Source organism: Aspergillus ambiguus (genome assembly GCF_047715705.1).
Source record: "Aspergillus ambiguus strain CBS 117.58 unplaced genomic scaffold BDV59scaffold_41, whole genome shotgun sequence".
NCBI lineage: Eukaryota > Fungi > Ascomycota > Eurotiomycetes > Eurotiales > Aspergillaceae > Aspergillus > Aspergillus ambiguus.
The window spans coordinates 59,380-86,996 of NW_027395554.1; the positions used below are offsets into that span (position 1 = coordinate 59,380).

Sequence of the window (27,617 nt, forward strand, 5' to 3'; positions counted from 1 at the left end):
ATGTAGGTTTGAATGAAAGGCACAAATTGGCCTTACCTGTCTTCCTAATGGATAGTGCATACCTCCCAAGTTTTGAGAGTCTGTCAGAGCACCCTGGATAGTCATCGTCACCGCACGAAAGCCGCCATCCTTTTGGTATCGTGGTGCCCAGCCATACTGGCTACAAGGAATCACAACTAAACTATATCAAATAGACCCGGCCCCCCATAGTCGTTTCACCCCCTTATATAGGAGAATACCTCTCCCCAATATGTGACCGAAGGCTAACGGCAGTCCAAACCTGAACCACGTAGAAAGCTGCCAGATGGTGCTCTTCGGTACTACCACCGCAGAGTCTGACCTACTCATCGTCGTTTCGTTCCCCGCGGGTTTCCCCACGAATGCCCCGACAGCTTCCCATATAAGCATAGCAGTGACCCCCGGCTGACTCAAAAACGGCGAATGGCTTGTCTCCAGCTCCCTATGCTCCACACGCCCACCCATCTCCCGCGCCATGCCAACCGCCATCCGCTGCGCCAGCACCGGCAGGCCCCTATCCTCGATAGTCCCGATATACCAGACAGGGACATCCCTCCAGCCGGAATACGTGTGCTCCCCGCCCTCAAATAATGCTTTGAGACTCTGCGGCATGAGCTGCGAAACCCAGAACTCGGCCTCAGCGTCTGGCAGGTCATGGTAGAAGAACTCGCGGGGGGAAGCGACCAGCTCGGCGTACCCGGTCGTGTTATTGACGCGCCAGGACGGAGGCGGCCGGCCAAAGAAGGGATCCATGAAGGTGAGCCCGGTCATGGTGAAGCCGGAGGCGATGAGAATGAGGCCGATAACGTGGCCTGTGGTTTTAGGAGGTTGAGCGGCTTGGCTTGGGCTTGGGCTTGCCGGGGCGGTGATGTCTCCTGGTTCGGGCAGCGTGAACCCCTTGATCGCGCTGTTTGCAACCATCCCGCCGTAGGAATGCGCAATGACCACTGCGTTGCGGTGATGCATAGTCTCGGCGACGATGGCGTCGCGGGCGGCGTCCAGGTCATCTTTGAATGTCGCGGCTGGGTTCCCCGTTGTTGAGGGGAGGGTCACTGAGACACATCTCAATGAATGCTGGTTTTGAAGGACTTTGGTGATTTTGTCGTAGCATGTCGGCCTATGCCAGGCGCCTGGAATGAACACAAGGGTTGGGAGATCAGACATCACAGTTCTTGCATAGATACAGCACACAGCCAGGGCGTGCTGGTGCGTTAGAGGTCAAATATCCTCTGGGGAGATAGTTTAACGATATGGTTAGGAAGAAAAGTGGTACGGTGCTGGAATCTTGTAAGGGAAAAGCGACTTTGATAAGAGCAAGTCTGGGATTGCGGAACCGACAGCGGAACCGACGGGCGGAGCCGATCTATGCCCAGGTGCGGATATTCCAGCGATCTACTGATCGGAACGAGAATACCTCCCTTTTCATATTCCCTATGCCTTCCGTTATTTTTGTTTCATTGACATTGGTCTAAATTATCTGGGCATGTGACTGCATAGGCACACGGTACTCTATATTGCCCTGCTGCTCGACCTAGTTCAGCTTGGGCATATCCAATGCCGTCTGGCATAATTGTTGTATCTGCTTCCACCTCTTCAGAAGAAGTTCTAGTTTTTGCTTTTCTCCTTCTCTGTCCGCCTCGGGCTGAATACGATGTAGCATACTCTGGATAATGCTGATGACTATGTTGCTCTCTTGCACATACACACCAATCCATCGATTGAGGAGGTTTGTTGATTTCTCGGTACCGGAGACTGGTGAACCGTTCTCTACGTAAGCCTTCCAGGCTTCGCGGGTCATGAACTTCAAACTTGAAGCGTATCTGATGAAAAGATTCGGGCCAGCTCTTTCCACGGCGTAACCACCACTATGCACGGTATTAGAGATGCAGTGCGGGCAACTTGTGTATACGTACCTGTGTTCGTGCGTTGGCTGGGTTACTTCCGAAGCCAATACATTTCGCTCTGTCTGTGTAAAATCCCGCAGAATGATATCGTCTAGGAAAATGGCGTCGCAAGGGTTATCGTCGAGAAAGAACCCGTCTGTTTCATCAGACTGTAGTCTTTGTAAACGGGGAAAGCTACTGACATTCGACAAGTAGGAAGTCATTTGAATGAGGGCCGTAGCTCATGTATATTTCTTCTCCTTTTTCTTGGTTGGGTTAGCGCATATCTATGCAAATTATTAACTAGTTAACCATACCGTATCGTCGGTTTGCAGTGAAAGTGTACTGCTGGTTACGAAAGAGGACTTCGCATGCCTGCTTCTACATAAGCATCATAGTTGTCTCCATCTCAGACCCACTCACGTCATCATTTGCATGGTTAAAGTAATCGGCAAAAGGAACCATAGTCAAAGCATCAACCCAGTTCCCAGGCTCTTTCCCTGGGGATACATAATAAAAGCTCCGCGAGCCCACAATTAACCAATGGTAGACGAAAGTCTCCCAGTCGGCGTCCGGAAACGCAGAAACGACGCTATTCCATGCGCACATGAGACGTTTCTCCTGCTGCGCCAGCAAATTCTGGTAGTCTTTCGCTCCATCGCCAACAGACTCATTGGGGATTGTGTTCCACAGGCCCGACGCTGAGGGCGGCAGAACACTTGGACTGGACGTGGTATCCTGGAATTCAGAGTCCGAAACACGTAGATGCCCCGGCCAGAGAATAGGCATGGTTTCCTCGAACTCCTTCCATTGCGGCCAAACCTTCCGCCAGGGATCCAGCTCCTTGAGCTTTTCGGGATCTCCTAGTGTCAGGAATGCCGCGATGATGCTGTGATTGGACGCCCCTGCAGGAAAGCGACTGACAAATGGTCCAGGAATTGTGTCCCTGTTGAGCATCGCGCCAGGAGGGACCATGAGAATGGTTTCGTTCTCCTGGTCAGTTTAGTCAGCGACTGAGGCTCCTAAGTAGCTAACTATCTCGTAGGGCTCGTACTTGGATGGTTCGCGTGGCGACCATTCCCATCCCTCGACCGGGGAACCGGGCTGGCGCTATCCCATTGATCTCCACGCCTTTTGAAAGAGCCCATTGCGTGAAGGCCTCGTGGTCTTCCCCTGACGAACCATTCATGATTGGTGCTTTTCGAGAGATGTTGTGGTACGGCAGACGGTTAGAGCCACTGCAACAATTTTAATTTCACCGGGTTGACCGCCTTATACCTTCTACGTCGAGTGTCTCTAATATTATTCAATAATGGATGCTTTTATAAATAAGAGTAAAATTCTTATAGTCTTAGTTACTCAGAAATCTATGTACACAACTTAATTATCAAATTATATGAAAAATCAATGAAAATAGAAAATGAATTCTTGAGCTTCACTGGTGTGCACTAGAAAAGATATATATTGTCCTGCTTAAGCGAACCATCTCCGCCACTTCTCACAGCATTTAAATATACATGGCGTACAATATTTATGTGTCATACCTAGGTACTATGCCAGAAAATAGGAGTTGTTTGAGTAATGTGGTGTTACATGGCATTACCTTACTTCCCCAGTTCCCTCACCCCCTCTTGCTACTTCCCTTCACCACAAGGACGACATAATTGCGCGCAGTCAAGGCTATAAACGATATAGCCTTGACTGCGCAATTAACGACTTCTCCAACTCCAGTATGACCGTAACATGACAGTAGTGCCATAATTTCGCCATCCTTCGCGCTGGCAGTGTGTCCAATATAAGTTTACATCTCTCGGCATTCATGTCGGTAATAGAAGAACTAGCAAGGCTGCCAGTACGGAAAGCGTTTCAAACCTCGGGGTCAATCAAAACGTAGGCTTCTCCAGGTTCGCCAGCGACAATAGGTACCTTGGTGGAGACCAGATTTCCTTTCGAATCATGGCTCATGAAGCCGGTTGTGACCCGATGAAGACGTCTACTTAGAGAACTTGTCTTAGTTCTACATAAGGAAGCAAAGGAAAGTAGCACAGCGAAACATACTGGTTTCGAGATGGATCAGACTGCATTTAGGGGAAAAGCGGACTATTTCTAGGATGGGGTGATAAAATGCCTCAGCGTCACGACACCTGACCGCTTTTCCCAGGACTAGAATACTTCGTTCCGAACAAGTCTTGTCCGAAAGACAGACGATAAATAAGCGAATCAACATATAAGACGGGTATCTACCTATACTGTGCGCTATAGTACATGTTTGCTCCAAGTAATAAGTAATCAACCATGTCGGCCAGTGCTCGTTCCCAAAACGCGCCGAAAACAGCCATTGTCCGAGGCGTTCCAAAGTGTTTTACCCAGGTCATGAATTAATAACAAAGAGGACTGCAGGGTCTATTAAAGTCATACACACGTTACAATAGTCAAATAAATTATACAGCCGAACGTTCTTTCTCGGGGGCAACTGGCGCTGACGGTCGTACCCAAGGGAGAAAGTGCGGTAAACGGGCATGGACTGTTTCGAGCCGCGTGGGATCGGTGGGTGCTGTAATATCGTCTACATAGCGGACACCACCCTGGCCACGGTGTTCCTGCCAGGCTTTCTTCTCACGACGCAAGTCGCTCTGTACCCAAGGGATAGTAATCAGAGTCCATAAGCCTGCCCAGCCAAAAGGCAAGGTCCATCCTAACTGTGAAGAAGCCTGTTAGTATATCCGGCAGATTGTACCACGTATGAGAGACTCACAGTAAAGGCCACCGGCTCTGAAACAGTAAAGATGATCGCGGTAAAGGCTGCCGCAAATATGATAGACCCTCCGGCCCAAAAGAAGTTCATCTGCACGAGCATGCGTCGGAAATAAGGGCTGGAGAGATATCGCGTCCGGAGGGCATATCGATACATCTGGCCCCCTCCGCCGTCAACGGCCACGACGTCCTCGATCATGACGTAGAGGGCAGTAGGCATGGTTGAGCCTTTTGGTGTGGAGGAGATACGGAATGGAGCTTTGAATCCGCAGAGACGAAGGATGTCAAGGGCTAGGTAGACCCCACCGAAATAGAACATGACGGTGGGTAGTACCATTGCGACGAGTCTCACTGTTGGATATGGGTAAGTATTGTGTTGGAAGGGGGATTAGGTAGGAAGTGCGTACCATATGGTTCTGTTTGTACCGTACCACTATAAGATGCATTAGTCCGAGACCGAAGGCTGAATGTTGGGGTACTTACACGATGAGCTCCACCGCGAGAATTAGCCACACGATGGTGAAATTGATCTGGAAAAAGTCCAGCTAAAACATATCAGCATTAGTCCCAACGACCAAACGACTGAAGCAGACCAAACGTACCCATGATTTGCGTGCGTTCAACGGTCGAGCGCGAGAGTCTTTCCGGAAGAGATTATAGAGTCGATAAAAATACTCGAAGACGGATACGCCGCCGAGGGAGGCCGTCACGACGGTAAATACTAATTAAAGGATGTGCATTAGACGTGTTTAAGCCGGTGTGGGCAATATGCTGGATGACATACCCAAGTTATGCGACAGGTCGGTAGCATACCACAGTGCCCAGTAGAGAACCAACGGTTGAGCAAGGGTATCAATGACAAAAAGGGTCCAGAATATGGCAATTGCCTTCTTTCGGGTATGCAGAGAATAGGGGAGCGGAGGAGGCTCCAACGGCTGGACCGAAGCCGTTCCCTCTTCCATCGATGGAGTACGTGTTCTGATGTAGTCGGAGAGGTAGGAGAGCAGATCGTGGGTGAGAGGACAAAGCCGATGAGAGCGGATCAGGTCAGACGGGGAGGCGCATGACGGGGTCGCAGGGAGGCGTCGGTGTTATTGATAGTTGACAGAGAGGCAAAAGTAGGAATTGCAGTTACACGGGCAGAAAAGGGCATTGAAAAGAGACCGGAAACGACGGCATCGCCACGAGATTTTCCTTTTTTAGGTTCTGATATCCTGGCGTCGACCGTGCCTGACGTAAGGCCGGTGATGTCATCCACGCATTCTGAGGTGGATTCTGGCAGGCTCTGGGGTGATGCAGATGTTGTTGATGTTCACCCTCTCACAATTATCCGGAGAATATATGGAGTGTGCTGCATCCATCAGGCAGGTCGTCAATTCTCTGCTGGGACATGGTGAGTGGCGATGTAAAGGTTCCAAGGTTTGTCGACAGAGAGTAATTCTTCCCGATCGAACCGGCCGATCTCGTCGATCCGCATTACCCGCCAGTTATGCATTGTGACTCATCATGCATAACTCACGTGATCACACTTTGCACTTCCCACCGAGTTTTTCCTCCGCGACAGTCGTTCGAACCGCGCCTTCAGCTTCAACTCTCGAAATTCCCCCCAATCATCCAAGTGCCATCGTTGGATACCTCGTCCACTTCTCTTGGGGTTCCCCCCAACCATGTCGACATAATGGCCCCGAGCCTCCGCGATCTGATTGATTTTCTGCTCGCTGAGATCGCCCTGTGCGGTGACCAAGGTCAGTCTGTCGTTTTTTTCATGTTATCTAGTTCGGAGATCCACTTGCACTAGAGGCATAAATTATGTGTATTCTTATGATCAACGAACCCCTGCATATGGCGCTTGGTTATTTCTTTCCACCCAATGAAATGCCTTTGTCGTCTCTTTATGCTCGTTGCAATGTACGAAATCTCAACTAATATCGTCCAGGTGCTTCCCCAACGGACATACTTGGGTTCATCAAAGCTTTCTATGCTAAGCCCGCCCAAGATGTTTCAAATCGTACTCACACCGTCGACCGGCGGTTTCAGGAAAAGGTGTGGTCATGGTTGACCAAAAATCCTGAGGTCTCCGTGGGGAAGGACAAGGAGGGAAACCATCTAACCCTGGCGGATGCAGAACTTCGCGCGCAGGATTCAGAGCCATTGCGAGTGTTCGTTTCCCGCGAGAGAACCTGGATGGCCCTCACCGGCCATGAACCGGATGATACCAAGGTCTTTCCTACGGAGTTTGCCCTTCTGTCCATCATCGCCTCGCACGGATCCAAGGGCGTGGCGCAAACCGACCTCGTCAGGCTCAGTGGCCAAGACAAGCGGTCGGTCCCCAAGCGCACCGATACCCTACAACGTAAAGGGTACATTCAAAAACGAGCCGTCCAGATCAAGTCATCACGAACGAGTTTATGTACCCTTCGGAGGTTTCTTAAGGATGAGGATAATGCATCCGAATCAACGACCGAACCAGCTGATCGCCAAAACCAAATGATTGATTTCCACAAGTTTATGGACGATCTCTTTGGCATTCTTCGCGAGCATAAAATCCTCTCACGCCGAGATTTGAAGGACCTGCTGGGCTTTGCAGATCGCTGGCGATGGAGGATCCTCTCCCGCACATTGCGAAAATTCGAGCGCATCGGTGTCCTCAAACGTGTGCGCGCCTTATCGCAGTATGCGGACACGATGAACAAATACCATCCGTGTGTCATGCTTGTGCGCGAACCCTCTGACAAAGATTATGAACGATTCTTCGAGTTTGGTCTTGGCACCCTGACCAATAACGGACAAGAAGATAACGCCGAATTAGACGAGGACATGGACGTGAACGACACCGGGGAGGCGGACTCTCTCGAAAAAGGTGTGCTACAGCAGGACCAGGATGTTCAGGATATCGGGCGAAGTGTCCCAACCTGGACACCAGACCGTGTCCTTCACAATCAGATCTTTGATACGGTCCACAACTCCGGCACTGACGGAATGATCAATCAGGCCCTAATTAGGACCTGCTTTGGTGGCTTTTACCGACGACCTCTAGAGAACGTCTTGGCCCGTATTGTGGAATGCTGGCAGCTCTCTCAACCCTTGCATCTAAGGCATCTGGCACTAGTCCGAGATGCGGCAATGACCAAAACTATCCATCACTATATCCACTACTCGGCCCTCAATTTTCGGAAACGGGTTGAAGCCGGTGTGGCGTCATGGGAAGCCGTCGAGTACGTCTCAAAAAACCAAAAAGGGCATAACATTCGTCCCCCTCCAGTGGACGCTGTGCCTGACCTCGATGAGTATGGTTTACCGCGAGTCGTTCCAAAGTCACAGCTATTCAAGAATGGTAATGCATCTCTTATGGAGTGTATGGCGGTGGTGAAACCGCAGGGCTACACTGTTACCTCTACGGACCCATCGCCTGTCCAGTTTGAGGATGGTACTTACGGTAAGCAAAATATCATCAGCATCGTGACTCTTTAGTTGACCCAAATTATCAGCACTTCGTTTCCGACAGAAAACGTCCGAGCCCAGTATGCCACTCAAAGTTAAACGTGAACAAGGTGAACCGGAAGGAGCTGAATTAGGAAACACACCTGAGGTAGCAAAGCCAGCACGCTTACGGCTTAAAAAGTCTAAGCAATCCGAAGATTGGTTTCGTCAGATGTCCGAGAAAGAAAGGTTGGAGCATCTTGGGTTGGATGAGACATGGACAGAATATAGCGTTCTCCTCATTGATCGACCACGCCCTGGGGTTTACCTTACCCCCTACGGGCGTCGCAGACCAGCGGGCAAAAAACAAGGCCGCCCCAGGAAAAGTCGACTGGCTGTCTTCAAATCACCTAAGCTATCAGCTTTTCCTTGGTTTCTTGATGAAGCCGAGGAGCGGGCCGATGTCTCCGAAGTGGACGAAGGACAGCACACCCCCATGTCTACGGCTGAAACACCTGATATGGGTGCTATGAGAGGAAATAAGCGACGCCGGGACCATGCTCCCGACAGAGATTCGGCTACCAGGTCCCCGCCCACCTCGAAACAACGGCGTCTTGATGAAGTCCAGCCAGACTCTATGGACGTTGATCCCCCTATACTAAAGACCCGCGAGAGGGGCGCCAGGGTTGCTAGAAGCTCAAAGCGAAAGAGGGCAGTATCGCCCGATGAGACAAATTTCTTGGATACCTCACAGGACAAGGCAGAGAGACCACCCCATGGCGCCCCCATTGCACCAGATAGCACGGATACACCCTCAAAAAAGCCACACCACGAACCTAAGGACAACGCTGCAGCCGAGTCCTCGACAGTGGTCCCAGGACACGACGGTAGCAAGGAGCAACCTACTGAAGAAAATCATGATAGGCCGGCCTCGGTCCCTACAACACAGCAAGGGCTCTCTGAACCGGAACATGTCGCTGCAACTGTACCCGCCACCCCAAGTGCTCCAGGTATGAAGCATAAGGAGCAACCAACTTTCACGCCAGCGTCTGTTGAACCAACCTCTTCACCAGCTCCTGCGCAAAGCACTGGAAAATTGCGCGGAGCACGCGGTCATATTGGAGGCTCCATTGGCTTCCAGCGCAGAAAGATTATCATTGGCATCCTCGAACAAGCTGGTGGTGCCTTCCCCATGGGGACCGAACTATGGTACCCGTTTACGACTGCCTGGGCGAAGCTCAATTACAAGGAGAAGCCAGATCTTCGCACAATACGGAACACCGTCAAACATATGGTAGATGCAGGAAGCCTGCGCCAGTTCACTTTCAGTGGAAAAGACAGCAGAGGTCTGATGGTGACAAAAAGCTTAATCGCCAAACCTAACATAAGCCCGGACGATCCCCTTATTGTAGACATGCAGAAAAAGATGCTGTCAACAGATTCCAAGTTCTACATCCCGCCGAATGTTGAGTACGACAAGGACATGACAAAGTCTGGGAGAAAAGTCCAGGTTCCCACACCCTCCCGAATCCCGATCGAGTCGCGCCTGACAGTGCACTTACACCAAAAGCCGGCCATCGTCATGGCCCAGGAGAAGCGAAGGGGCCAGATGATTCAAAGAAAGTTACTAGAAAAGCTGGAATCTGAGAGGGAGCTTCTCAAGGGTCCCAATGTGGTCCGATTGATGCGCATTCAGCGAGCGCCAGGCCCAGACGATGCGACCCATGGCTTAACCTCTATATCTAGGCCTGATCGTGCGGCTGGGAAGAAGCAGAGGCGTATTCAAAGGGTGCAATCATCTAGTGGCATTCGCAGAAATCGACGGCCCGAGATGCCTTTGTCTGAAATGGTGCCTTACGCCATGATCATGAGTCCTCGGCAAGAATTTCATGCTAGTAGCGGAACTTTCTCAACCAATGCAGGACTTGCAGCCCTGCATATTACAAAACACAGAGCTTCTGGACAACTGCCTCCGATCCAACGCCGGGGAAGAAAGCCTGCCACTCCCGCCACGCCTTCGTTGCCGGATTCACTCGATGATCTCGTTAACATGGCGCAACGTCGACGCCGCGAGCCTTTGAATCCGGACCGGAAATTCTCTAGCGAGACATCTACGATCATGCGATGGGAATTGCGGAACGAGGAGTTGTTGAGCAAGAAATCCCCGAATTTCCATTACATCAACCAGACTGTACAGGATGCATTTGAAAGCGCCCCAATTGCTGGTGACATTCGCTTCAATGAGGAAGAAGGGGATCCATTAAGGTCACGCCGTCAGTCTCTGCCATTGGAACCTAGACCAACAAGACACACCAAGCGGACAACGGACGCTGGACCGGGAGGAAGTCTGCGACCAATAGCTCCCAGGCCATCGGGGATGGCAATCTCTGGGGATTCTGCTGCTGGGGCCAGTGTTGATTACCCGGAGGGTTATGAAATGGTGACTGGGCAAAACCGACGCCTGGAGAGGCTGCGAGCCTCTCTCGCTGCCGAGGAAGATGATACCATCCCGATTGGCTCTCAGCAAACCGGGCGTCGCACTCAGAGAAGTGTTATTGTGTTGTCAAGGGCTTTGGTGCAGAGACTGATGACGGCTATCGTCGTTGTGCGTACTCTCGCTGGGGGCTGGGAAGGAAAGATCGTTGATTGGACCCTGGTTCCCAGGTGTTTCCCGGATTTAAACCCGATGTTTGTGCAGGAGAAAGGAAGGGCGATTGTCTCCAAACATCGGCTGCAGCTGGCCAAGATGCAAGGAGACTTCCAGTCGCTCTTCATAGACGCCTACGCAAACGGTGAAGTACCGTCAATCAACTACGATGACCTCGAAAACTACGACTGGGAGGCAGTCGTCGATTGGGCGAGTTCTGCGTTGGAATTCCCCAACTCTGAGAAAGTTCCAGATCTTCCCGCAACCCGCGAACAGTTTGACAGCGTCTTCGAGCTACGTGAGGAGCCTTGTTCGTCGCTGGACGATATCTACCAAAGCAGCCAGAATGTCACGATCTACCGGAAGCGCGCTGCATACGCCGAGACACCGTTCGCTGTTCCTCTTCCCGAAAAGCCTGCACCTTTAACCGCACGCAAGGCAGAACTCTCGCATCTCGAGGCAGTAAAGTCTTGGGTTCGTGCCAATATCGTGGCAGCAGAGGAGGGGTACCGTCCTGCCGAAGCCCGTGACATTCTGGCCAGCGTCCCGAATGATGTCCTGGAGACTGCCTTGAACTCTCTAATTACCGAGCGCGTCATTTCGTCGAACAATAAGGGTCGACCGGCGCCTGGCCGTAATTACGACATCACCGACTACTTCCTCCAGATTCTCGGAAAGAAACGACCGATCGAGAGCAGCGATCTCCGAAGAGCTGTGCGATTTAAGGCCGATATTCTCGACGTCGCCTTCCAATCTCAAGGCCAATGGGACTTCGACTATGCAGCTGAAGACGGCGACACCATGGCCATAATCAACTTACTGGCGGAAGGCCGGGTGGACTTGAGTCCTCGCGACCCACCACGTAACAAATTTGGTCTCACCGAAGGCGGATATACTACTCGACAAATGGACAAGGTGAAGTTGCGGTTTGCCGTCGAGGTTCGACCAGTGGACGGGAAGTACGTTCATGGGAACCCTATCCACGAGAAAACGTCCAACACTGCGGCTCCTTGTCCACCACGTACCAGCATTGGCCCGTCAGAGCTCGCCGTACCGGAGAGGATCCCTCTGTGGTATGACATCCACACCCAATTTGTCAAGTTACTCTGGGACATTACTCTCACCGCGGTCGTGAGCAGTGTTGCTTTCCGGCCTGGGCTGTCCACCTCCGGGCTGGCCAATATGCTGAAGCCTACGATGGGCGCGTGGGAGGTAGAGTTGCTGCTAAAATGGCTGGAACAAGTGGGAGTGATGCGTCAAGTTGGGGGTTATGGAGTGACAACGGGGTGGGCTGTCCAAGAATGGTGGTGGTTAGTGTTGGGATAGTGTAATTATATAGTACCATCTGATGATCAATATAACTGCTCTGAATGCAATGATATCTGAGGACAAAATGCATAGGAACAATGCGACGCAGGACAGACCCCGAGAACATATATAGGTACCTGGCTATCGAACGACAGGGGCTTGTAAGCCCAACAAACGTGCAGCCCATTCTAGAAATGCATAACGACATAGACTGACCTAACCAAACGCCAAACACCAAACACCTCTCGCTACCACACCCACTAGCACATAAACCGAATCTAATCAGTAGGGATCTTCAGACCTCGCCACCCGCCGGAGGACCATAATCATCAACGCAACCAGGACGCCGATGATCGCGCGATCCAGCCACGGACCATCCGACGTCTGCTGCGGTCTCACGGGTTGTTGTGTCGGAGTTGGGGCAGGCACCGGAGCCGGAGCCGGAGCGACAGGTGTCACTGCAGGGGTCGGCGTTGACACAGGCGCAGACTGTTGCTGCTGCTGCTGCTGCTGCTGCTCAATTGGCACCGGGACGGGGTCATCCACAGGACGAGACACATGGGATGAGGGAATCTCCGCGCCAGAGCTCGCATCTCCCGTCTCAGACGCACGGGGACGAGCATCGGCATCAGCATCGGCTCGCACGACATCCCTACCACTTTCACCACGACCGGCACCAGCATCCAAATCCCCACCGCTGACAACGCCCGCCTCGATACAGATGCCCTCCCACTCCTTCAGGATCTCGGCATTGGACTTCTCGCACGCGTCGCATCGCCACGCGCGGCTTTTCCCCGCGTAATCCCGCCGCACGTCGTCGCCAACGTCCAGCCCGCCGACCTGCCCGCGCGCATCACCATCCATAAAGCTCCGAATGGCCAGCAGCGCGGTGCGGATGCCCCACGCAGGCTGCCAGCTCTCCTCGTGGTGGCCCGAGATGCTGAGGCAGATCTCGCGGTTGACCTCGAAGCGGCCGGAGGGCGTCAGGAAGCGGAAGCTCGGCGGCCGCAGCGGGTACGTCGGCGGGAGGACGATGCGGCCGTGGTAGATGCCGTCGGCGTAGGGCGACGGTGCCGGCGGCCCAGCCAGCGTGAAGTGCCAGTCGTAGAGGTTGTCGGAGACCGGGTGCGCGCAGAAGTGCGGGGATGGGGAGGCGCGCAGCTCGGCGGCTTCTTTGAGGAGGCGGCGCGTTCCGGGGGACATTTTCTTTTTTTACTCTTTTTCGTCTCCTTGTTTTACCACCTGGGGGGTTGATTCTTTGGGAGGGCTCGGGGAGGTGCAGGTGGTTGTTGGGGTTGTTGTGATGTGGCTGGAATGAATGGACGAATGGACAAGTTGGCTGGATGACGTCGACGTGGTTGGTGCCTGAGGATTGTGGCACCGCATATTCACTCTATACTACGCACCTCACTTCGCAATAGGTTATATTCCAAATCATAAGTAGTATTATTACGCCACCTAATATGTATACATGTAGAAGCAAAATACCAACCCAATTAATCCCAACTCCGCCACTCGTCAGACTCCCGGCGCGTCTGGTCGTGGCTATCAACACTACTCTCGAAATCGCTATCGCCCGGCCGCGGCCGTGGAGACATCGGCGCCAGCGTCTGCATCGACACGCCTGTCGGCGGGCGCTCCGGGTCGCGGAAGCTATCCAGGGGCTGGTTGGGGGTCCACACGGGCTGCGCGGGGGTCGGCATCTGCGCATGGTACTCCGGGGCGATCCAGCCGTGGCTGTTGTTCATATTGCGCTGGTACAGATCGCGGTAATACTGTTGCTGGTTGGTGTGTTCGCGCTCGCGGCGTTCGCGCAGCCGCTCGCGCGCCTCGAGGAACTTCCGACTCGGCTGCCAGTGCCAGCCGTCGCCGGTGGTCGTGGGCACGGGCACGCACCACAGGAGCGGGCGGTCGCCGAAGAGGTGCGTGAGATTGCCGCGCCAGCCGAGGTCGAACGCGTTCGGCATCTTCTCGTTCTCCTCCTCGTTCAGGTAGTCCTCGTAGCGGTCGTGCTCGCGCTGGCGCTCGAGCTCCGCGTACGAGCGCGAGAGGGCTTGCTGTGCGGGGGTGAGCTCCGTCTCGCCCTCTTCGGGGCGTGTGACGCCGGGGATGGCGTTGGCGTGCGCGTCGAGAATCTGGTTTCCGTAGTCTTGGAGGCGGTGGCTGAGGGTGTTTGGGTCGGCGTTGGGGGCGTCGGCGGGGGTGGGGTTGTCGTTTATGCGGTGGCGGTCCAGCGCCTTTCGCAGTGGTGACACGTACCGGGTTTTCTCGAGGCATTCGATCGTGGTCATGCCGCGGACGGCGAGGCTGATGTGCCAGGCGGTGAAGCCGCTAAGGACCAAGCCGATGATGCCGCCGAGGATGGCGAGGAGGACGACGTTCACGGGGAGCATGGTGTCCATGTAGTGGGTGTCATTGAGGACCTCGGTCCAGATCCAAACGGAGGCGACAGCAAAGTCCACCCAGCAGAAGATGGAGGTGTAGATGAGGAAGAGAAGGAAGGCTTTATAGTTGTAGAGCCCGACACAAGTCGCTAGCCACGGGCAGTGGTGGTCCATCTTCAACACACAGCGCTTGCAGGTCGAGCAGTGGTGGGCGCGGTCAGGCTTGGGAATGTTGCATTTCTTGCAGAATCGCGATCCACCAGTGGAGTTTACTGTGTAAGAGGTGTATTCTGGGAGTTCCGTGACGGGCAGCGCGCTGTATTCATGTCCACTGCCGCCCCCGCGGGAGGAGAGCGGTGATCCCGGGTCGGTGAACACCGCGACTGTGTATGAGATATTCAGACATATGTAGAGCAGAATACCAAGGATCGATGACGGCGCACCTGTCATTGCACGAGTGGTCAGTAAAGGATGCAACGTAACATCCGGGGCAATGCGCCCTGCGATATGTAGGGCTCACCAATCCAGGAACTTCGCGAGGGTTTAAACCCAATACTGGCCTCCACGTAAACGGCCCATGAAGTCAAGCTATACACAAAAGCGAGGGGGAAGAAAGAGGCGGCGGCACAGCAGTAGCGTTCGCATCGGAGGGCCCAGGCCCGGGGGCGGCGTTTCGGCCAGGACGGAGAGGACGGTGGTGAGACAGCCAATGTTGCCATGCTGAGGGAGATCGTCTGCGCAACAGCCTAGCCAAATGACGGCGTGAGGAGACGATGGATTAGAGCGAGGCCTGTATCATGGCGGTCGAGTCGTGAGGACGGAGGGTGCTGCGATGGATTGACGAGAGGATCTGGGGTATCGGCCAGGAATAGAACAACGCGGTCAGTAGATAAGTCGGGATGAATATGAGGCTGTAGAACGCAAGTAATGGACGACGGAAGACGGAGTGTCGGAAGATGAGGAAGATGAGGAAGATGAAGACGAGGAAACGAACGATCTCCGGCCGATCAACCGCGGAGGTTGACGTAAGCAGCTGACTACTCCTACCTAAATGAGGGAACTAACTACTTTAGGCACCCACTGGTTATATTTAGCGGTGGCTGTGCTCAGGCACCAACTCTACGCGTATAGAGCACACGAGATGGCGCAGTATGCAACCCTTCATTGGAGACAGACTATAATCGTAAATCTTCAACTGCCCAGACGATGATCAACCATCCTGCATCATCCCAGGAACGCCGGAAGCATCAGTAAACGCAAGATGTATACAGTATAAATGTGAACCCAAGCCGTAACAAAAACACACTCGTCAACTAGAGTAGAACCCAGATTCAATTACCATTCGTGCTGGTCTTGGTGATCTTAAACGGCTCCATCCCTTGTTGACACCAATCCTTGACGGGCTATTATTCTGTTAGCAATCGTCCAAACCGCCGTCAGAGGAAAACATACCAAGCAGCTCAGTCGGTAACACCACGAGCAGTTCGACTTGTGGTACTTGTAAAAGTCCACTAGGAGGAAAATGAAACCGATCAACACGGCAACCAGCGCCCCCATGCGAACCAACCACCACGCCCACCACAGCGGTTTCCGACCCTTGAAAAAGCCCACAGGACCGGGGCTGTCCCCCGTCGCATCATCGCCCTTGCGGGCCTTGAAGAAGTCTGTGATACTGGATTTTGAAACCGCGGGCTTGTTCTCGCCATCTCCAGCCGACGCTACTCCGCCACTCATGGCCACATACGGGTTCCGGGCCAGCCCGATACGCTCACGGAGCGCGTTTGGAGATCTCATCACAGTCAGGCCAAGTGCAAGACCCATGACGAACCCACCAATATGGGAGAAGTTATCCAATCCAGGGAGTAAACCCAGGACGAACGAAATGCCCACCCCCAGGACCATGATGACCAGCTCGACAAACGGCGAGGGTCGGTCATTCCACGTGTAAAGGAGGTCCAAGATGAACAGCGCGAGGATCCCGAACAGCGCCCCGGAACAGCCGCACGAGGCCTCAAACGGGGCAGCGTAGTTCCCGCCCAGGACGAATCCCCAGATGCCACTGGCAAAGTAGACCAGCGCGTACCGCCACCAGCCAACCATGCGCTCCATATCAGCACCCATGGTCATCTGCACCAGCAGGTTGAAGCCGATGTGGATGAACCCGCTGTGGAGGAACATGGGGATGATGAAGCGCCACCACTGGTCGGGGGCGGGCTTCTTGTCGAGAGAGCCGTTGACGGTGGGGTTCGGCACGCCGTTGAAGCCGCACAGCTCGGAGAGCGTACACTCCAACGCGTTCGTTGTCGAGTTGGGACACGGCATGAGGAACTCGATCTGCGAGTTCTGCACCTTGTCCTCGTTGCGCATGCACGGCGTGTACCGCGAGCCCATGTTGATCTGGATGTATGCTGACGGACCGAGCATCGGATTCCATTGGGGCTTCGTCTGGATGGGCGACCCCGTGAGTTGTCCTGTCGTCGGTTAGCCCACGCCGTTGGGAACCTGTATGCAGGCGGACATACCAGCCTTCACCAGTTCCACGATAAACACGATGATCTGAACCAGTGTCAGAGTATACGTCACCCACGCGATCTTCTTCTTGAAGAAGCCTTTTCGCTGCTTTCGACGACTGTTCGGGCCCATGGGGGGCTCCAGTGTGGGATCAGGGGGGTACTGCGTCGGATGCTGCATCCATTGCGGAGGGGGAGGGCCATTCGCGTATGCGGGATGTTCTTTGAGTGGGATATTCTCGGCGTATTGCTGGTCGTCGTGTAGGCGCCCACCGGCAACGTAGGCGCCGCTGTCTGAGCCTAACGATTGTTGACTGTAGCGGAGGTGGTGCGGGTCATTCTCAGGGGCGGCATAGGGATGTGTGCTGGCGCCTGTGAAACCGGGGGCCGGAGACAGCCGACCGGGAGGGACAGTCTGCTCGTATGCCGGCGGATGATTGCTGTAAGCGGTGTTGTAGTAGTCGTGCGAGGACATCGTGGACGCGTAACGGATGCTGAACGGAGGGGGGCACACGAGCAAGGGGACAGGGAGGGGTTCTCCCGGGTCTTGTAGGTCGAGAGATGGACGGACGAAGTGCCGTGGGCCACGATTGAAAATGTCACAGAATCGGATCGGATCTCCTAGGACGGAGACTGATAATCCAGCCTTATATTAAATGCACGGCCACGTTGGGGCGCAGAATCTGAGCGATGGAAGAGCCGCCTCAGCGATGGAGCGCGGCGGGAATCAACAAGGTAAACAAACGATGGGTAGACGCCACCACAACAGGACGAAATGACTCGACTGATGGATCCGAGGAGACGTGTTCCATCGGAAAATAGTGAGAGGAATGGAGGTTGTGGTGGAGAGGAGGATGATGAAGTCGGGTTTAGGCAGGCGTTTTGCGGGTGGAGCTATTTTTGGCTGCCGATCATCGGGTTCATCGTCGTCAGCCATCCTCACTATTTTATTGACCGTCTTCCAGACAACCACGTCCAGCGGAGCCAGGTTGGTTTCTCTCTGAGCCAAGCAGAGCTAAGCCTCTGCCTCGTCATCGTCCGCAGTCATCGGTTTTACTTAGTTTTTCTCTTTCTGGCATCTACGCCGGTGTGCACGGTGGTGGTCAATCTGTATACCCTCGTATACAGCATCATATTGGACATTAAGCATTAATCAATGTATAGGTATAGCAGATGCTCAAACGCGTCCCCATCAAACAAATCAAACAACTCGGGTCCAGAAGACTGGAAACCTCGAGGCCATGTCAGGCGACTTCGGTGGTATCCCGAAGCCCGGCACCAATTTATACAGGGAAACCGTAGAAACCAAACAAAAAAGACAAAACAGTTCCTATTCAATTCAACCGCCAAGAGCCATCGGAATGGCTCCTCACGTGGAGGATCCTCGGTGATCGGCTGTGGAGTGGCGGTACTCGTGCTCACATTATCCAGTCCCTCCATTCCAATAATCATTAGGTTGGCGCAAGTCGCCGTCCTATATACCCAGAACCGAAACGCCGCGACAAAACGCCAAGATAATTGACATAGGGGCCCCTACTCGGTACAATGGTTAGTTTCTTCGGCGGAGCTCCGGAGGACGCTGTCGGCTTACCAGCTAATGACCGAGCCCCAAATGTATCGACCAATACAACCCAAACAACTTGAATTCACATGACATTGATATGTGCATCATGGCGCTTGCCTAGAGGGCATTCTCAGCGGCAAATTGTGCCGATATCGAACCGACGTGGGTCTCCAGGATGCCCAGGGCGGCCCCCATCTCCTCGCTGCTGTGACCCGTCAACAGCCACACGAGACGGGTCAACTTCTGATAGAGCAGGGCGGGGAAGTAGAGCAACAGAGCCCAAAAGAGGAGAGATAACACTACAATCACGAACGAGTTGGCCACGAGCTTCTCGCCGGGGGTCATGACGTAGAGTCCGAAGGTGACCTCGTATCGGTAGTATTCCAGGCGAATACGATCGGTGAGCCGTTGCAGGACGTTCCGACGGGGGTCCTTCATGTCCATTTGACTGGATCCCGGCACATTGGAGGTGGTCATGGTGGAGGAGTATTTGGTGATCAGCTCATCGACAGCCGCCGGGGCATGGGAGGAAATGTGCGTGGAAGTGGAGGGGGTATAGAAGGACTGCATCTCGGTAGCCATGGTTGATTGACCCGGATCGACGCGCTGAGAGGCACTCGACGAGAGGGAAATCGGTATGTCTGCGGCAAGTTCTGGGATTGCAATGCAATCCGCAATGCGCTTCCTCGCTTCCGGTGGACGAGATGCAACGGCGTGTTGACCCCCGCGTAGTGCAGGTGGGCGGTCAAGATTAGGATTATTCGAGGTCAGGGACGGAATACGGAGAAGTATCACCAGCTCTATCCCTTGCGCCTGGTATTACGGGATCCGACAGAAGTTGGGGGGGTGGTGGGAGATCAAGGAGTGACAGGGCGGATCCGGCGTAAGACGGAAGGAGGAAAAAAAGCAGGAAAACCGGGAAGACTAAGCTGACAGTCGCAGGGTGGAGGAAACAACAGGAATGACAAACCAGAAGGGAGGGGGAGGTGGAGAGGGGGAAGAATTAGGGATTATTAGTGTAGCTATGGAGGATATCAGGAGAGGAGGAGGAGGAGCAGCAGAAGAAAAAGGCTGGCATGGATGAATGGATAATGGATCCGGTAAGGCGCGGATGTGCATCGCCGTCTCGGGGCCAATCAGCGCCGCCGGACCTTCGGTTTAATCGGCAACTCCCGTTTTGGTTTGTTTCGCTGCGATTGAATTTTCTGTCGGGGCCGTTGAGATGCTCCATCTGGAGTGTGCTCTTATAGCTACTAAACTAAGGAGTATGCTACGCCAGTAGTATATGCAGTCTCTGGCACAACTGGGAGTACCTGTACTTCTACGGAAGTCGTTGAATCATGACTGCTGAGTCATCCTGCTGTCTGCGCCTGCACAATATTATGCATGATTATGCCCTTATGCACCTCGCGCACGATCCTTCCTCTTGGCAGATTCGATTCTGCGCTTATATTGTGCCTCCTTGCCGGGGAGGAGTCGATCGTCATCTCGTTCATTCAACTGCCGGAATTCATATGACGGCAGGTCATGTGATATAAACCGTCATGTGATCTCCCTGCTCTACTGACGCAGGAACATCCCCAGCTCTACTTTCTATCTACAATGATGAGCAATATGGATATATCCTCAAATCATGTATATCGGAGAGTACACGCCCGTTGGGACCCCTATCTCTATGGGGTGTCTAGCCACCTGACATGCGCATCCATATATTCATATCCCCCGGCGAACTGAATGATATCCTTGAATGGAATTCTATCGTTTCATCATCTCCGTCTTTACTATCTCGTACGATCCATACTACCTAGGTACCTGGGTACCTAGGCAGCTGGGGTCTCGTTCTGCGTCCGTGCCATACGAGTGGCGATGACATCATCCCCCGTGACCCCGCTGACGAAGCCTCTCCTCCAACTTCCCCTCCACGCGGCCTCTTCTCTCTGCCCAGTATCTATCCGTCATCTCGACCATCATGGCCGAGTCTGAAGATCCTCTTGTCCAGGCCTTGCCTCCTGCGACCGATTACCTCACCTACCTCACCCTCCTGGAGTACCAATTGACCCCCGCCCGCCTCCCTCTCCTCCATAAACTCCTGCAGGATGAATCCCTGACCACCAATATCGGCTGGGACCTGGTGCAGATGCTACTGCCTATGCTGCCCCAGTCCACAGAATGTCTGCAGGACATTGCTCGCCTCGGAAATCCACGCGAGGTGATCTTGCGTGTGTCCGATGCACTCATGCAGCTCCAGCCCGAGGACGAGGATGATGCCGCCGATAGCGACACTGCCGAACAGGATCCTTCTTCTGATGCATTGCAAAGTCAAATGGAAAATGTCACCGTCACGGAAGAAGAGACAAAGGCTCTCCCGATGCATATTCTCAAGTTCAACACACTCCTGGCCATGCTGTCCGTCCTCCATTCTCGCATCGAGACCAAGTCCCCCAGCCGGTTTATCGCCACCTCCTTACAGGCCGTCCTCGAAGCATACACCTTGATGCCGACCAATGAGACTACCATGTCCCTGCTTGAGTTCTTTCGCGATGTGTCGCCTTCCAAACGACCGGCACCGCCGCCCCGCGCCGCGAGCGAGTCGTCCGTATTGCGTGTATCGGAGGCTTCCGCGCCCGACCCGGAAGCAGAGAGTCGGTCGACGACCCCAGTCAACAGCGAGGAGCCCGTACTGGTGCGGAGATTCCTGCAGTTTGGTCTGATTGAGCTTGTCAAATCCTACCTCTTGAGTTTCTCTGGACCCATGGATCCCGGTATGTCTTGGGCGATTAGACTGCAGGAGAAGCTGCGGCCTGGAACCCGTATGCCCGGCCAACAGTCCCAGACCGATGCCTATGCCGAGAGCAAACATTTGCGCGAGAGAGACATGATCATGGCAAAGATCACTGTAAGTTTCTGTCTATCTTGCAGTCAAGCACACCCTAACCTCGCAGGCACTATCTCGTGACTTCGGTCTAGACGATAAACAGCTTCTAGGCATTGTCTTTCAGCCATCGGAAACTCATCCACCGCCACTTGACTTCGAGGAACCACCAAAGAAGGCCGACGAGGTCCTTCTTGAGAGACACGGATCTCTGCTGCTCTTGGCTGCCCGTGCCGCCATGGCTGAACTCTTCTCCTCCGGACAAGTCACCCCCATTGCAGTCTTCCCTGACCTGGCAAAAATATTCGCCAACTTCGTAGGAGGATACAACACCCCCGACGATGTTGTCTTCGGACAGCCACAGGCTCTCCTCGACTCCCTTCTAACGCTAACCGTGTTCTCGATGCAAAATTCGATCGGCACCCCAGCGACTGAACGGGAGTTCCGCGATTTCATCCTAGCCCTGACCGCATGCACCGCACGCCAGCACTACGGCAGCGTCCGGCAAATTCCGGAAGCAATCGTGCACAGCAACCCGTCGCCGATCTCTCGCTTCAAGGTCATCCGGAATGTCCTTGAGGAAGAGAGTTGCCTAACGGTCAAAGACAGCGTTATTGGCTGGCTCAAGAACGAAATCCTCACTGCTGCCAAGGATCCTGCCAGAACTACCGAACCGAGCATTTTCCTCAACTCCCACTACTTCTCCGTCCTCTTTCCTTCGCTTTTCAACCCCGCGCAGCTCCTCCTCAATGTCTCGTCCGACATTGTCGCCTCCTGGATCAAATTCTCTCAGACCCTGACGCCCTCCATCCACGCAGCCCTCAACCTGTACTACATTCTGGTCTCATCCACAGACCTCCGAAACCAGCTCCAACTAGGGAAGACGTATCTGTTCTTCCGCAGCCGCTTCCTGGAGCCACTCAAGACGCTTCTTCATGCGTTCCAGGCGGACTTGACACAGAACGGCGGCGACGGGAAAATTGAAGCTGCTGTCGGCGAAAACATGTGCCACATGGGCATGGCACGATCCGTGGATCTCATCTCCCACGCGCTCGAGCAGGTCGAGGATGTAGTCGGCGATGCGTTTGTTGTTTCTGATGCCGAGCTCCAGGAGCCGAGCGCGGACGATATCGCGCGGGTCGACAAGGCTCGTAAGGAGACAGAGCCTTAACTTTAGAGCTGGCTCTCGCTCTTGGTGGCTGTTTGTACATAGACAGGAGATACTTCGTTATGAAATCATGCATAGGCAATTCCACGAGTATATACTAGTATGGTGGGGGTCAAAACTTCTCCTTTAGTGGTCCAACATTATGAGGCAAAAGGGTGCGGGATGGTGGAGAGTAGGGCTGGCATCTAAGCGGGATACGTCAAAGGTCAGTTTGGTGGTCGCCTTCCATATATCAAACCGTCCCATGTTCGACTGTTTCGACATGGGACTGAAGCTCCCAACTATGAAGTCCTTGACAGAGCATCATTTGGACTTTCTGTCTTCCTGACAACATTTAGACTATGACCATATCGTACCTACTAGAGCACTAACAATACATCTCCATGGAGTCTTTGGAACTTAGCAGTAGTGCAAGGGTTTGCGGGAACTTACTGTGATGCTACTACCCATCTCCGTAATCAAACGAGATGATCTCCCTAAGTAGAAAAGTAGGAGGTACTAGAGAACTTAGTGGGTTTTATTCATTGCGAGGTCGCCATCATCTACTCGTACCGTAAGTATCCAAAGATTAAGAAAGTTGACTTTCATCTCACGATTTAGGTAGATAACTACATGACCAAGATCCAACCACAGGACACAAGACCAGAAATGAAAGAGTGGAATCGTCAGATCGAGGAACAAATAACGTCTCGGCTATACCAGCCATATTATGATTTTGGTTCATCGCAGCCCTCATCACCAGGGCAAGAGAGAATCGGAAAGGCAGATGATTGATTGGTAGAACGCCAGCGGTGAGGCATTGGTCTCGTGAGGGCTGCCGGCTTCGCAGTTTCTGCACCAAACGATGCAGAGTCGGGTCAGATGGCATTCCGCGTATTGTAGTGGATGGTGTTCGTGCCCATAATAGGAACTCTACATAACGACGCAGCCGCCGCCGGGGGAAGCTGTGGATTTCCATTAGTCCCTGCGGGGTGTATAGCGGGAGATGATGGGCTTACCCTTGGTGATGGTAACGTTCTGAGCAACTTCTGAGGGAGACATTTTGGTAGATCGGTTTGTTTTTTCGCAAAGCAAGAGATTTGAATATGAGCTTGGATGGATCTGGATTTTGAGCGTGGTGATGAGGGTGACGAGGGAGGGCTGTACATGGCCTCTTATACTAGCAGGAGGGTGGATGGGGAGAGGGAGGGGACGGTGTGTTGGATTGAGTCGAGCTATAGCTTCAATGCATGGCTTAATATTGTTCTCGGGGCCGAAATATGTCAAGTATATTCTCCAACATAGTCCGACAAAGGAATCGGTATACTTCGGGATGGCGAAATATTGTCCCCCAGCAACAATATCAACATTCGCCACGGCAAATCAACAAAGACGCAATCTGACCAGTGATTCCCACTAACCAACGCAACTATACAAATCATAAAGAAAACATGCTAAGTGTAGATCGGCATCGTCAAATCGTTAAGCATCACCCCCTCCTCCGCCACATCTTCCTCGATCAAGAACATGAGTGGCATCTCGACCAGCGTTCCCTTCACCTTACTCAGCAGCTCCTTGACTTCCTTGACGCCCTCCACCCCCGGCGCGAAGTCGTCCCGCACAACGTGTCCGTACAGATACTTCGATGGGGGCTCATCCTTCGCCTCGCCGTACGCCTGCTTATCCGCCTTGTTGAAGTAGTACCCATAGAACTCCTTATACGTCGCCCAGTCGCGCACGGTATCATCCGGTACGGAGTGGAACACCTTGCGGAAGACCTCGGTATTGGTGTGCGCGCGACTGTTCCACAGGCTGTGCAGCGTGTCCGCGAGGGGGTCGGCGACGACCTGGCTTTCGGGAGACTCGAAGTCGAACTGGTTGGGCCCGTTGCTAACAGGTTCGCTGTTGCCGTCCGGCCGCTGAGGGTCCTGCGGCGGGAGGAGGCCGAGGTGCTTGCGGAAGAGCTGGCGACGCAGCGACGCCGCAAACCGGCTCGCGGTCCACGGCTTGCCGTTCATCATCGACTGGACCGGCGTGTAGTCCTCGATGATGATGGCGATCTCAGAGTCGTGGTCACCCAGCTGGGAGCGATCGTTCAGGTTCGCTGACCCACAGATCACAACGCGGTCGTCTGCTACCATCACCTTGGAGTGTACGTACAGCTCCTCCGTCACGAAGGCGTCAATCTCAGTCTCCGCCGGTCCGTCCCACGGCACGTTGCGGATGTCCTCGCCGTTGAGCATGTAGCACTCGCTCACGCTGTTCCAGCGACCCGACTTCGGGGAGGAGACTTGATGTGCCGCCTGCTGGTATTGCTGGTAAGGCGCGGAGGTGTCAAAGGCTGTACGCGGCGCGCCGGGGCCGTAGCCACCAGGTCCTGCGGTGGTCACATCATGCTGTTTGCGCGCGTCCTCGTAGTTGACGCCACTGCGTTGTTCAGCGGCAGCCATGGGTCCGGTCGCATTGATGCGGTCGTAGTTGCGGAGATTGTAGAACCGGATGTAGTCCATCGGGTTGAAGCCCTCCTTGGCGATCAGCTCCATGATACTGTTACCGCCGCGGTTAATGGAGTTGTACTGGAACTCCATGATGGCGCGTGTGCCGAGGGTCGAGTCATCGGCCAGGTCGCCCGCGAAGCAGGGCACGGACGGGATGACCACGATCATCTTGTACTTTTCCCCGGCGCGGGCGGCGCGGAGAATGCGTTCAACAATAGCAGCGCCAATCTTGTTCTGGACGGGTTTCTGCGAGTCGCCAGTCGCGGTGATGAAGAACTGGTTCTCAATGTAGATGAAGTGCTGGCTGTTACGGATGACAGCCGCGTAGGCCTCGGCGATGGAATGCTCTTTGGGCGTACCGTTGCTCCATTTTGCACAGCTACGCACGATCTGGCAGTGCATGTTGCCGCGAGGCTGGGAGTGGCGGCCCTGGCTCTGTCCGAGAGTCGTCGTCAGGCGATCCTGATATTGATGGATCTGACCCGCGAGCTGTCCGCGAAGTACGTTGCTATACTGGTTGAAGTCCTCGCGGAATCGACGAGGCACAAAACCGCGTTCGGAATCGTTGAATCCGCGGGATCCTTCGTATTCGTCCTCGAGACCGCGAGTCTGAGAGTGGGATCCCTGGGTCGGGGGAGGAGGGAAATATGGTGCCTGGCCATAGGCTTGAGACTGTCCCTGGGGGTGGGCTTGGGACGGAGGAGGCCCAGGAGGCGGTGGGGGGAAGGATTGACCGGTGTAGGTGTATTGCTGTTGTTGCTGCGCACCAGCAGCAGGGGAGTGGCTCGACGGAGAGGGCTGGTAGTGGGTGTTAGGAGGCGTCGTCTGACCTCCGGGATATTGAGGTTGCGGAGGCTGCGGGTGATGGGCGGCGGGCTGAGCGCCATGTTGCTGCGATGTGGACGAAGTCGGCCGACCGTACAGAACAAGTCTGCTATAACGCGAGTCATTCCGGGACTGGTACTTGGAATCATAGATAAAGTTCCAGCGCTCGACAAAGTGGTGGCGCAGATCTTCAACAACCGGTCCGTGAAGGCTGACGGAAATATCGGACCATCCCATGCGAGAAGCCTTCTTCCGGTCTAGAGGGTTTTGCTCCCAGTGGGCGACGTCCTTGAAGTCAAGCACACGCGCATTGTTGTAATCCTGACCTGGGAAGATGATCTCATTCAGGTTTTCACCGTGGACATCGGCCAATGCGTGCTGGTTGGTGTCCCAACGTCCGTAGCACATGTCCAGGCCTCCCATGAAAGCGATGCGTCCGTCGATGACGCAGAGCTTCTCGTGATGAGCCCAATAGAGGATCACATCATCGTTCATACCGTAAATACCCTTCAGAGCATCACCCGACATCTTGGCAAGGCTCTTTGCATCCAGAGACATGTTCTCGAGGGAAGACGTGATGGAAGCCGTCAGTTCCTGGCGGTCCGGCAGATGATCGGGATGACGGAACACGGCGATGTTGGGGTGCATGTCTTCGAGGTGATGCTTGGTATGATGAGAGGAGACTATTTCGGTCAGCTTTTTACTCCTCTTCACGGGTCATTTCACTTACGGGTCAATGCTTGCGTGACCTCCTTGTACACAATGATGTTGACCTTCACGCCTCGCTGCGCTGCGGCCTGCAGCATGCGATCTAGTCGATACTGTTCATTTTTGGCAGGAGGACGTCGCAGATACAATTCCGGTGACAGCCACCCTATAACGGTCAACAAACGATACCATATGCCCCCGTAAAGGGTTACAAGACTCACAGTCCAAAATCCAGATTGACTCGCGGGCGCTTTCCAGCGCCTTTGATACCGCGTAGAAATAGGAACATCCATCAACATGCCATTTCACATCATTCCCCTGACGATCCGGCGCGAAACTCTGGAAGCGATTCTCCGACTGTGGTTTGCTAGGCTGGCCATACTGTGCATAGGCCTGTGGGTCGATGGCGGTGCCCAGGCGCTGAGCGACATCGGAACCGATATCCGCAACCGCGCCCTGGAGTTTCCCAAACAATCCGGAAACTTTGTCTTGCTTGGGAGGTCGGCCTTGTGATTGAGCTTGGGGATCGTGGTACGGAGGATTCGGGGTCTGGTTGGGACTTCCGTAGTAACTCTGCGCAGAGCCCTGAGGAGGATAAGATTGACCCTGTGGCAGTTAGCATCACTATCCGGCTTGTATGCAACGACTGATGCATCTACCTGCTGGTTTCCAGCGCCATAGGTCTGCCCATGACTGCCCTGATGGGTCTTGTAGGTTTCGCGCAGCTTCTTGAACGTATCTCCAACAAAACCCCTCATGCTGTCTCCCTCTCCACGAGAGGAGTCGGGATTGTATTGGCCATAGGCCAAGTGGTCCTGGTTGTGGGACATGACCAGCGGAGTGTAGAGGATATGACGGTATGATGGAAGGGAAAAGGGGGGAGGAGGGGAGAGCAAGGATTATGTATGAAAGAGACCCAACAACGTGGACTGGATGGATGGGCTCAGGAGAAATGATGGGTGATCAGCTTGCCCCGCCATCCCGAGACACACGGCACCGATGGAGTTAGGCTGCCGCTATTCAATCTTATGATGAAGAGGATTATTCGCTTGGACGTGGCCGTCTTATTCCACTGTCTA

The 27,617-nt window shown here is 53.9% G+C and overlaps 10 protein-coding genes across 10 annotated transcripts; 3 read left to right on the top strand and 7 right to left on the bottom strand.

Annotated features, from left to right (window-relative positions):
• Nucleotide 1: 1 nt before the first annotated feature.
• Nucleotides 2-1,321, bottom strand: BDV59DRAFT_116533 (alpha/beta hydrolase). Its single transcript, XM_073686705.1, has one exon. The coding sequence runs from the start codon at nucleotides 1,180-1,182 to the stop codon at nucleotides 187-189; it is 996 nt and encodes a 331-aa protein (XP_073544264.1). The 5' UTR covers nucleotides 1,183-1,321; the 3' UTR covers nucleotides 2-186.
• Nucleotides 1,322-1,432: 111 nt separating this feature from the next.
• On the bottom strand, nucleotides 1,433-3,112 carry BDV59DRAFT_116587 (uncharacterized protein). Its single transcript, XM_073686707.1, has 6 exons — nucleotides 2,956-3,112; nucleotides 2,325-2,894; nucleotides 2,219-2,276; nucleotides 2,105-2,167; nucleotides 1,932-2,058; nucleotides 1,433-1,883 (listed from the first exon to the last, which is right to left on the bottom strand). Exons 1-6 carry the CDS (start codon nucleotides 3,088-3,090, stop codon nucleotides 1,550-1,552), a joined length of 1,287 nt encoding a protein of 428 aa, XP_073544265.1. The 5' UTR covers nucleotides 3,091-3,112; the 3' UTR covers nucleotides 1,433-1,549.
• A 1,123-nt stretch (nucleotides 3,113-4,235) lies between these two features.
• On the bottom strand, nucleotides 4,236-5,880 carry BDV59DRAFT_116603 (uncharacterized protein). Its single transcript, XM_073686708.1, has 6 exons — nucleotides 5,440-5,880; nucleotides 5,258-5,376; nucleotides 5,139-5,200; nucleotides 5,063-5,088; nucleotides 4,657-5,006; nucleotides 4,236-4,600 (listed from the first exon to the last, which is right to left on the bottom strand). Exons 1-6 carry the CDS (start codon nucleotides 5,615-5,617, stop codon nucleotides 4,343-4,345), a joined length of 993 nt encoding a protein of 330 aa, XP_073544266.1. The 5' UTR covers nucleotides 5,618-5,880; the 3' UTR covers nucleotides 4,236-4,342.
• A 166-nt stretch (nucleotides 5,881-6,046) lies between these two features.
• On the top strand, nucleotides 6,047-12,065 carry BDV59DRAFT_186331 (putative TFIIIC transcription initiation factor complex subunits Tfc3). Its single transcript, XM_073691005.1, has 3 exons — nucleotides 6,047-6,400; nucleotides 6,592-8,091; nucleotides 8,144-12,065. Exons 1-3 carry the CDS (start codon nucleotides 6,145-6,147, stop codon nucleotides 12,046-12,048), a joined length of 5,661 nt encoding a protein of 1,886 aa, XP_073544267.1. The 5' UTR covers nucleotides 6,047-6,144; the 3' UTR covers nucleotides 12,049-12,065.
• A 247-nt stretch (nucleotides 12,066-12,312) lies between these two features.
• BDV59DRAFT_195620 (DHHC palmitoyltransferase-domain-containing protein) lies at nucleotides 12,313-15,133 on the bottom strand (the record flags this gene model as incomplete). The annotated part of the gene is made up of 5 exons (XM_073692603.1): nucleotides 12,313-12,898; nucleotides 12,935-13,236; nucleotides 13,484-13,488; nucleotides 13,589-14,857; nucleotides 14,935-15,133. The coding sequence occupies 5 exons, from the start codon at nucleotides 15,131-15,133 to the stop codon at nucleotides 12,313-12,315; spliced, it is 2,361 nt and encodes a 786-aa protein (XP_073544268.1).
• A 403-nt stretch (nucleotides 15,134-15,536) lies between these two features.
• BDV59DRAFT_116736 (rhomboid family membrane protein) lies at nucleotides 15,537-17,807 on the bottom strand. Its single transcript, XM_073686709.1, has 3 exons — nucleotides 16,937-17,807; nucleotides 15,867-16,885; nucleotides 15,537-15,817 (listed from the first exon to the last, which is right to left on the bottom strand). Exons 1-3 carry the CDS (start codon nucleotides 17,397-17,399, stop codon nucleotides 15,746-15,748), a joined length of 1,554 nt encoding a protein of 517 aa, XP_073544269.1. The 5' UTR covers nucleotides 17,400-17,807; the 3' UTR covers nucleotides 15,537-15,745.
• Nucleotides 17,808-17,894: 87 nt separating this feature from the next.
• BDV59DRAFT_116759 (uncharacterized protein) lies at nucleotides 17,895-18,501 on the top strand. The gene has a single exon (XM_073686710.1). The coding sequence runs from the start codon at nucleotides 18,081-18,083 to the stop codon at nucleotides 18,444-18,446; it is 366 nt and encodes a 121-aa protein (XP_073544270.1). The 5' UTR covers nucleotides 17,895-18,080; the 3' UTR covers nucleotides 18,447-18,501.
• BDV59DRAFT_186339 (serine palmitoyltransferase small subunit family protein) lies at nucleotides 17,895-19,519 on the bottom strand. The gene has a single exon (XM_073691006.1). It carries the CDS (start codon nucleotides 19,068-19,070, stop codon nucleotides 18,606-18,608), a length of 465 nt encoding a protein of 154 aa, XP_073544271.1. The 5' UTR covers nucleotides 19,071-19,519; the 3' UTR covers nucleotides 17,895-18,605.
• A 420-nt stretch (nucleotides 19,520-19,939) lies between these two features.
• Nucleotides 19,940-22,627, top strand: BDV59DRAFT_186341 (uncharacterized protein). The gene is made up of 2 exons (XM_073691007.1): nucleotides 19,940-21,384; nucleotides 21,431-22,627. Exons 1-2 carry the CDS (start codon nucleotides 20,458-20,460, stop codon nucleotides 22,529-22,531), a joined length of 2,028 nt encoding a protein of 675 aa, XP_073544272.1. The 5' UTR covers nucleotides 19,940-20,457; the 3' UTR covers nucleotides 22,532-22,627.
• A 1,317-nt stretch (nucleotides 22,628-23,944) lies between these two features.
• Nucleotides 23,945-27,467, bottom strand: pld2 (putative phospholipase D (PLD)). Its single transcript, XM_073686712.1, has 4 exons — nucleotides 27,198-27,467; nucleotides 26,760-27,144; nucleotides 26,561-26,704; nucleotides 23,945-26,513 (listed from the first exon to the last, which is right to left on the bottom strand). Exons 1-4 carry the CDS (start codon nucleotides 27,366-27,368, stop codon nucleotides 23,962-23,964), a joined length of 3,252 nt encoding a protein of 1,083 aa, XP_073544273.1. The 5' UTR covers nucleotides 27,369-27,467; the 3' UTR covers nucleotides 23,945-23,961.
• Between the last annotated feature and the right edge of the window lie 150 nt (nucleotides 27,468-27,617).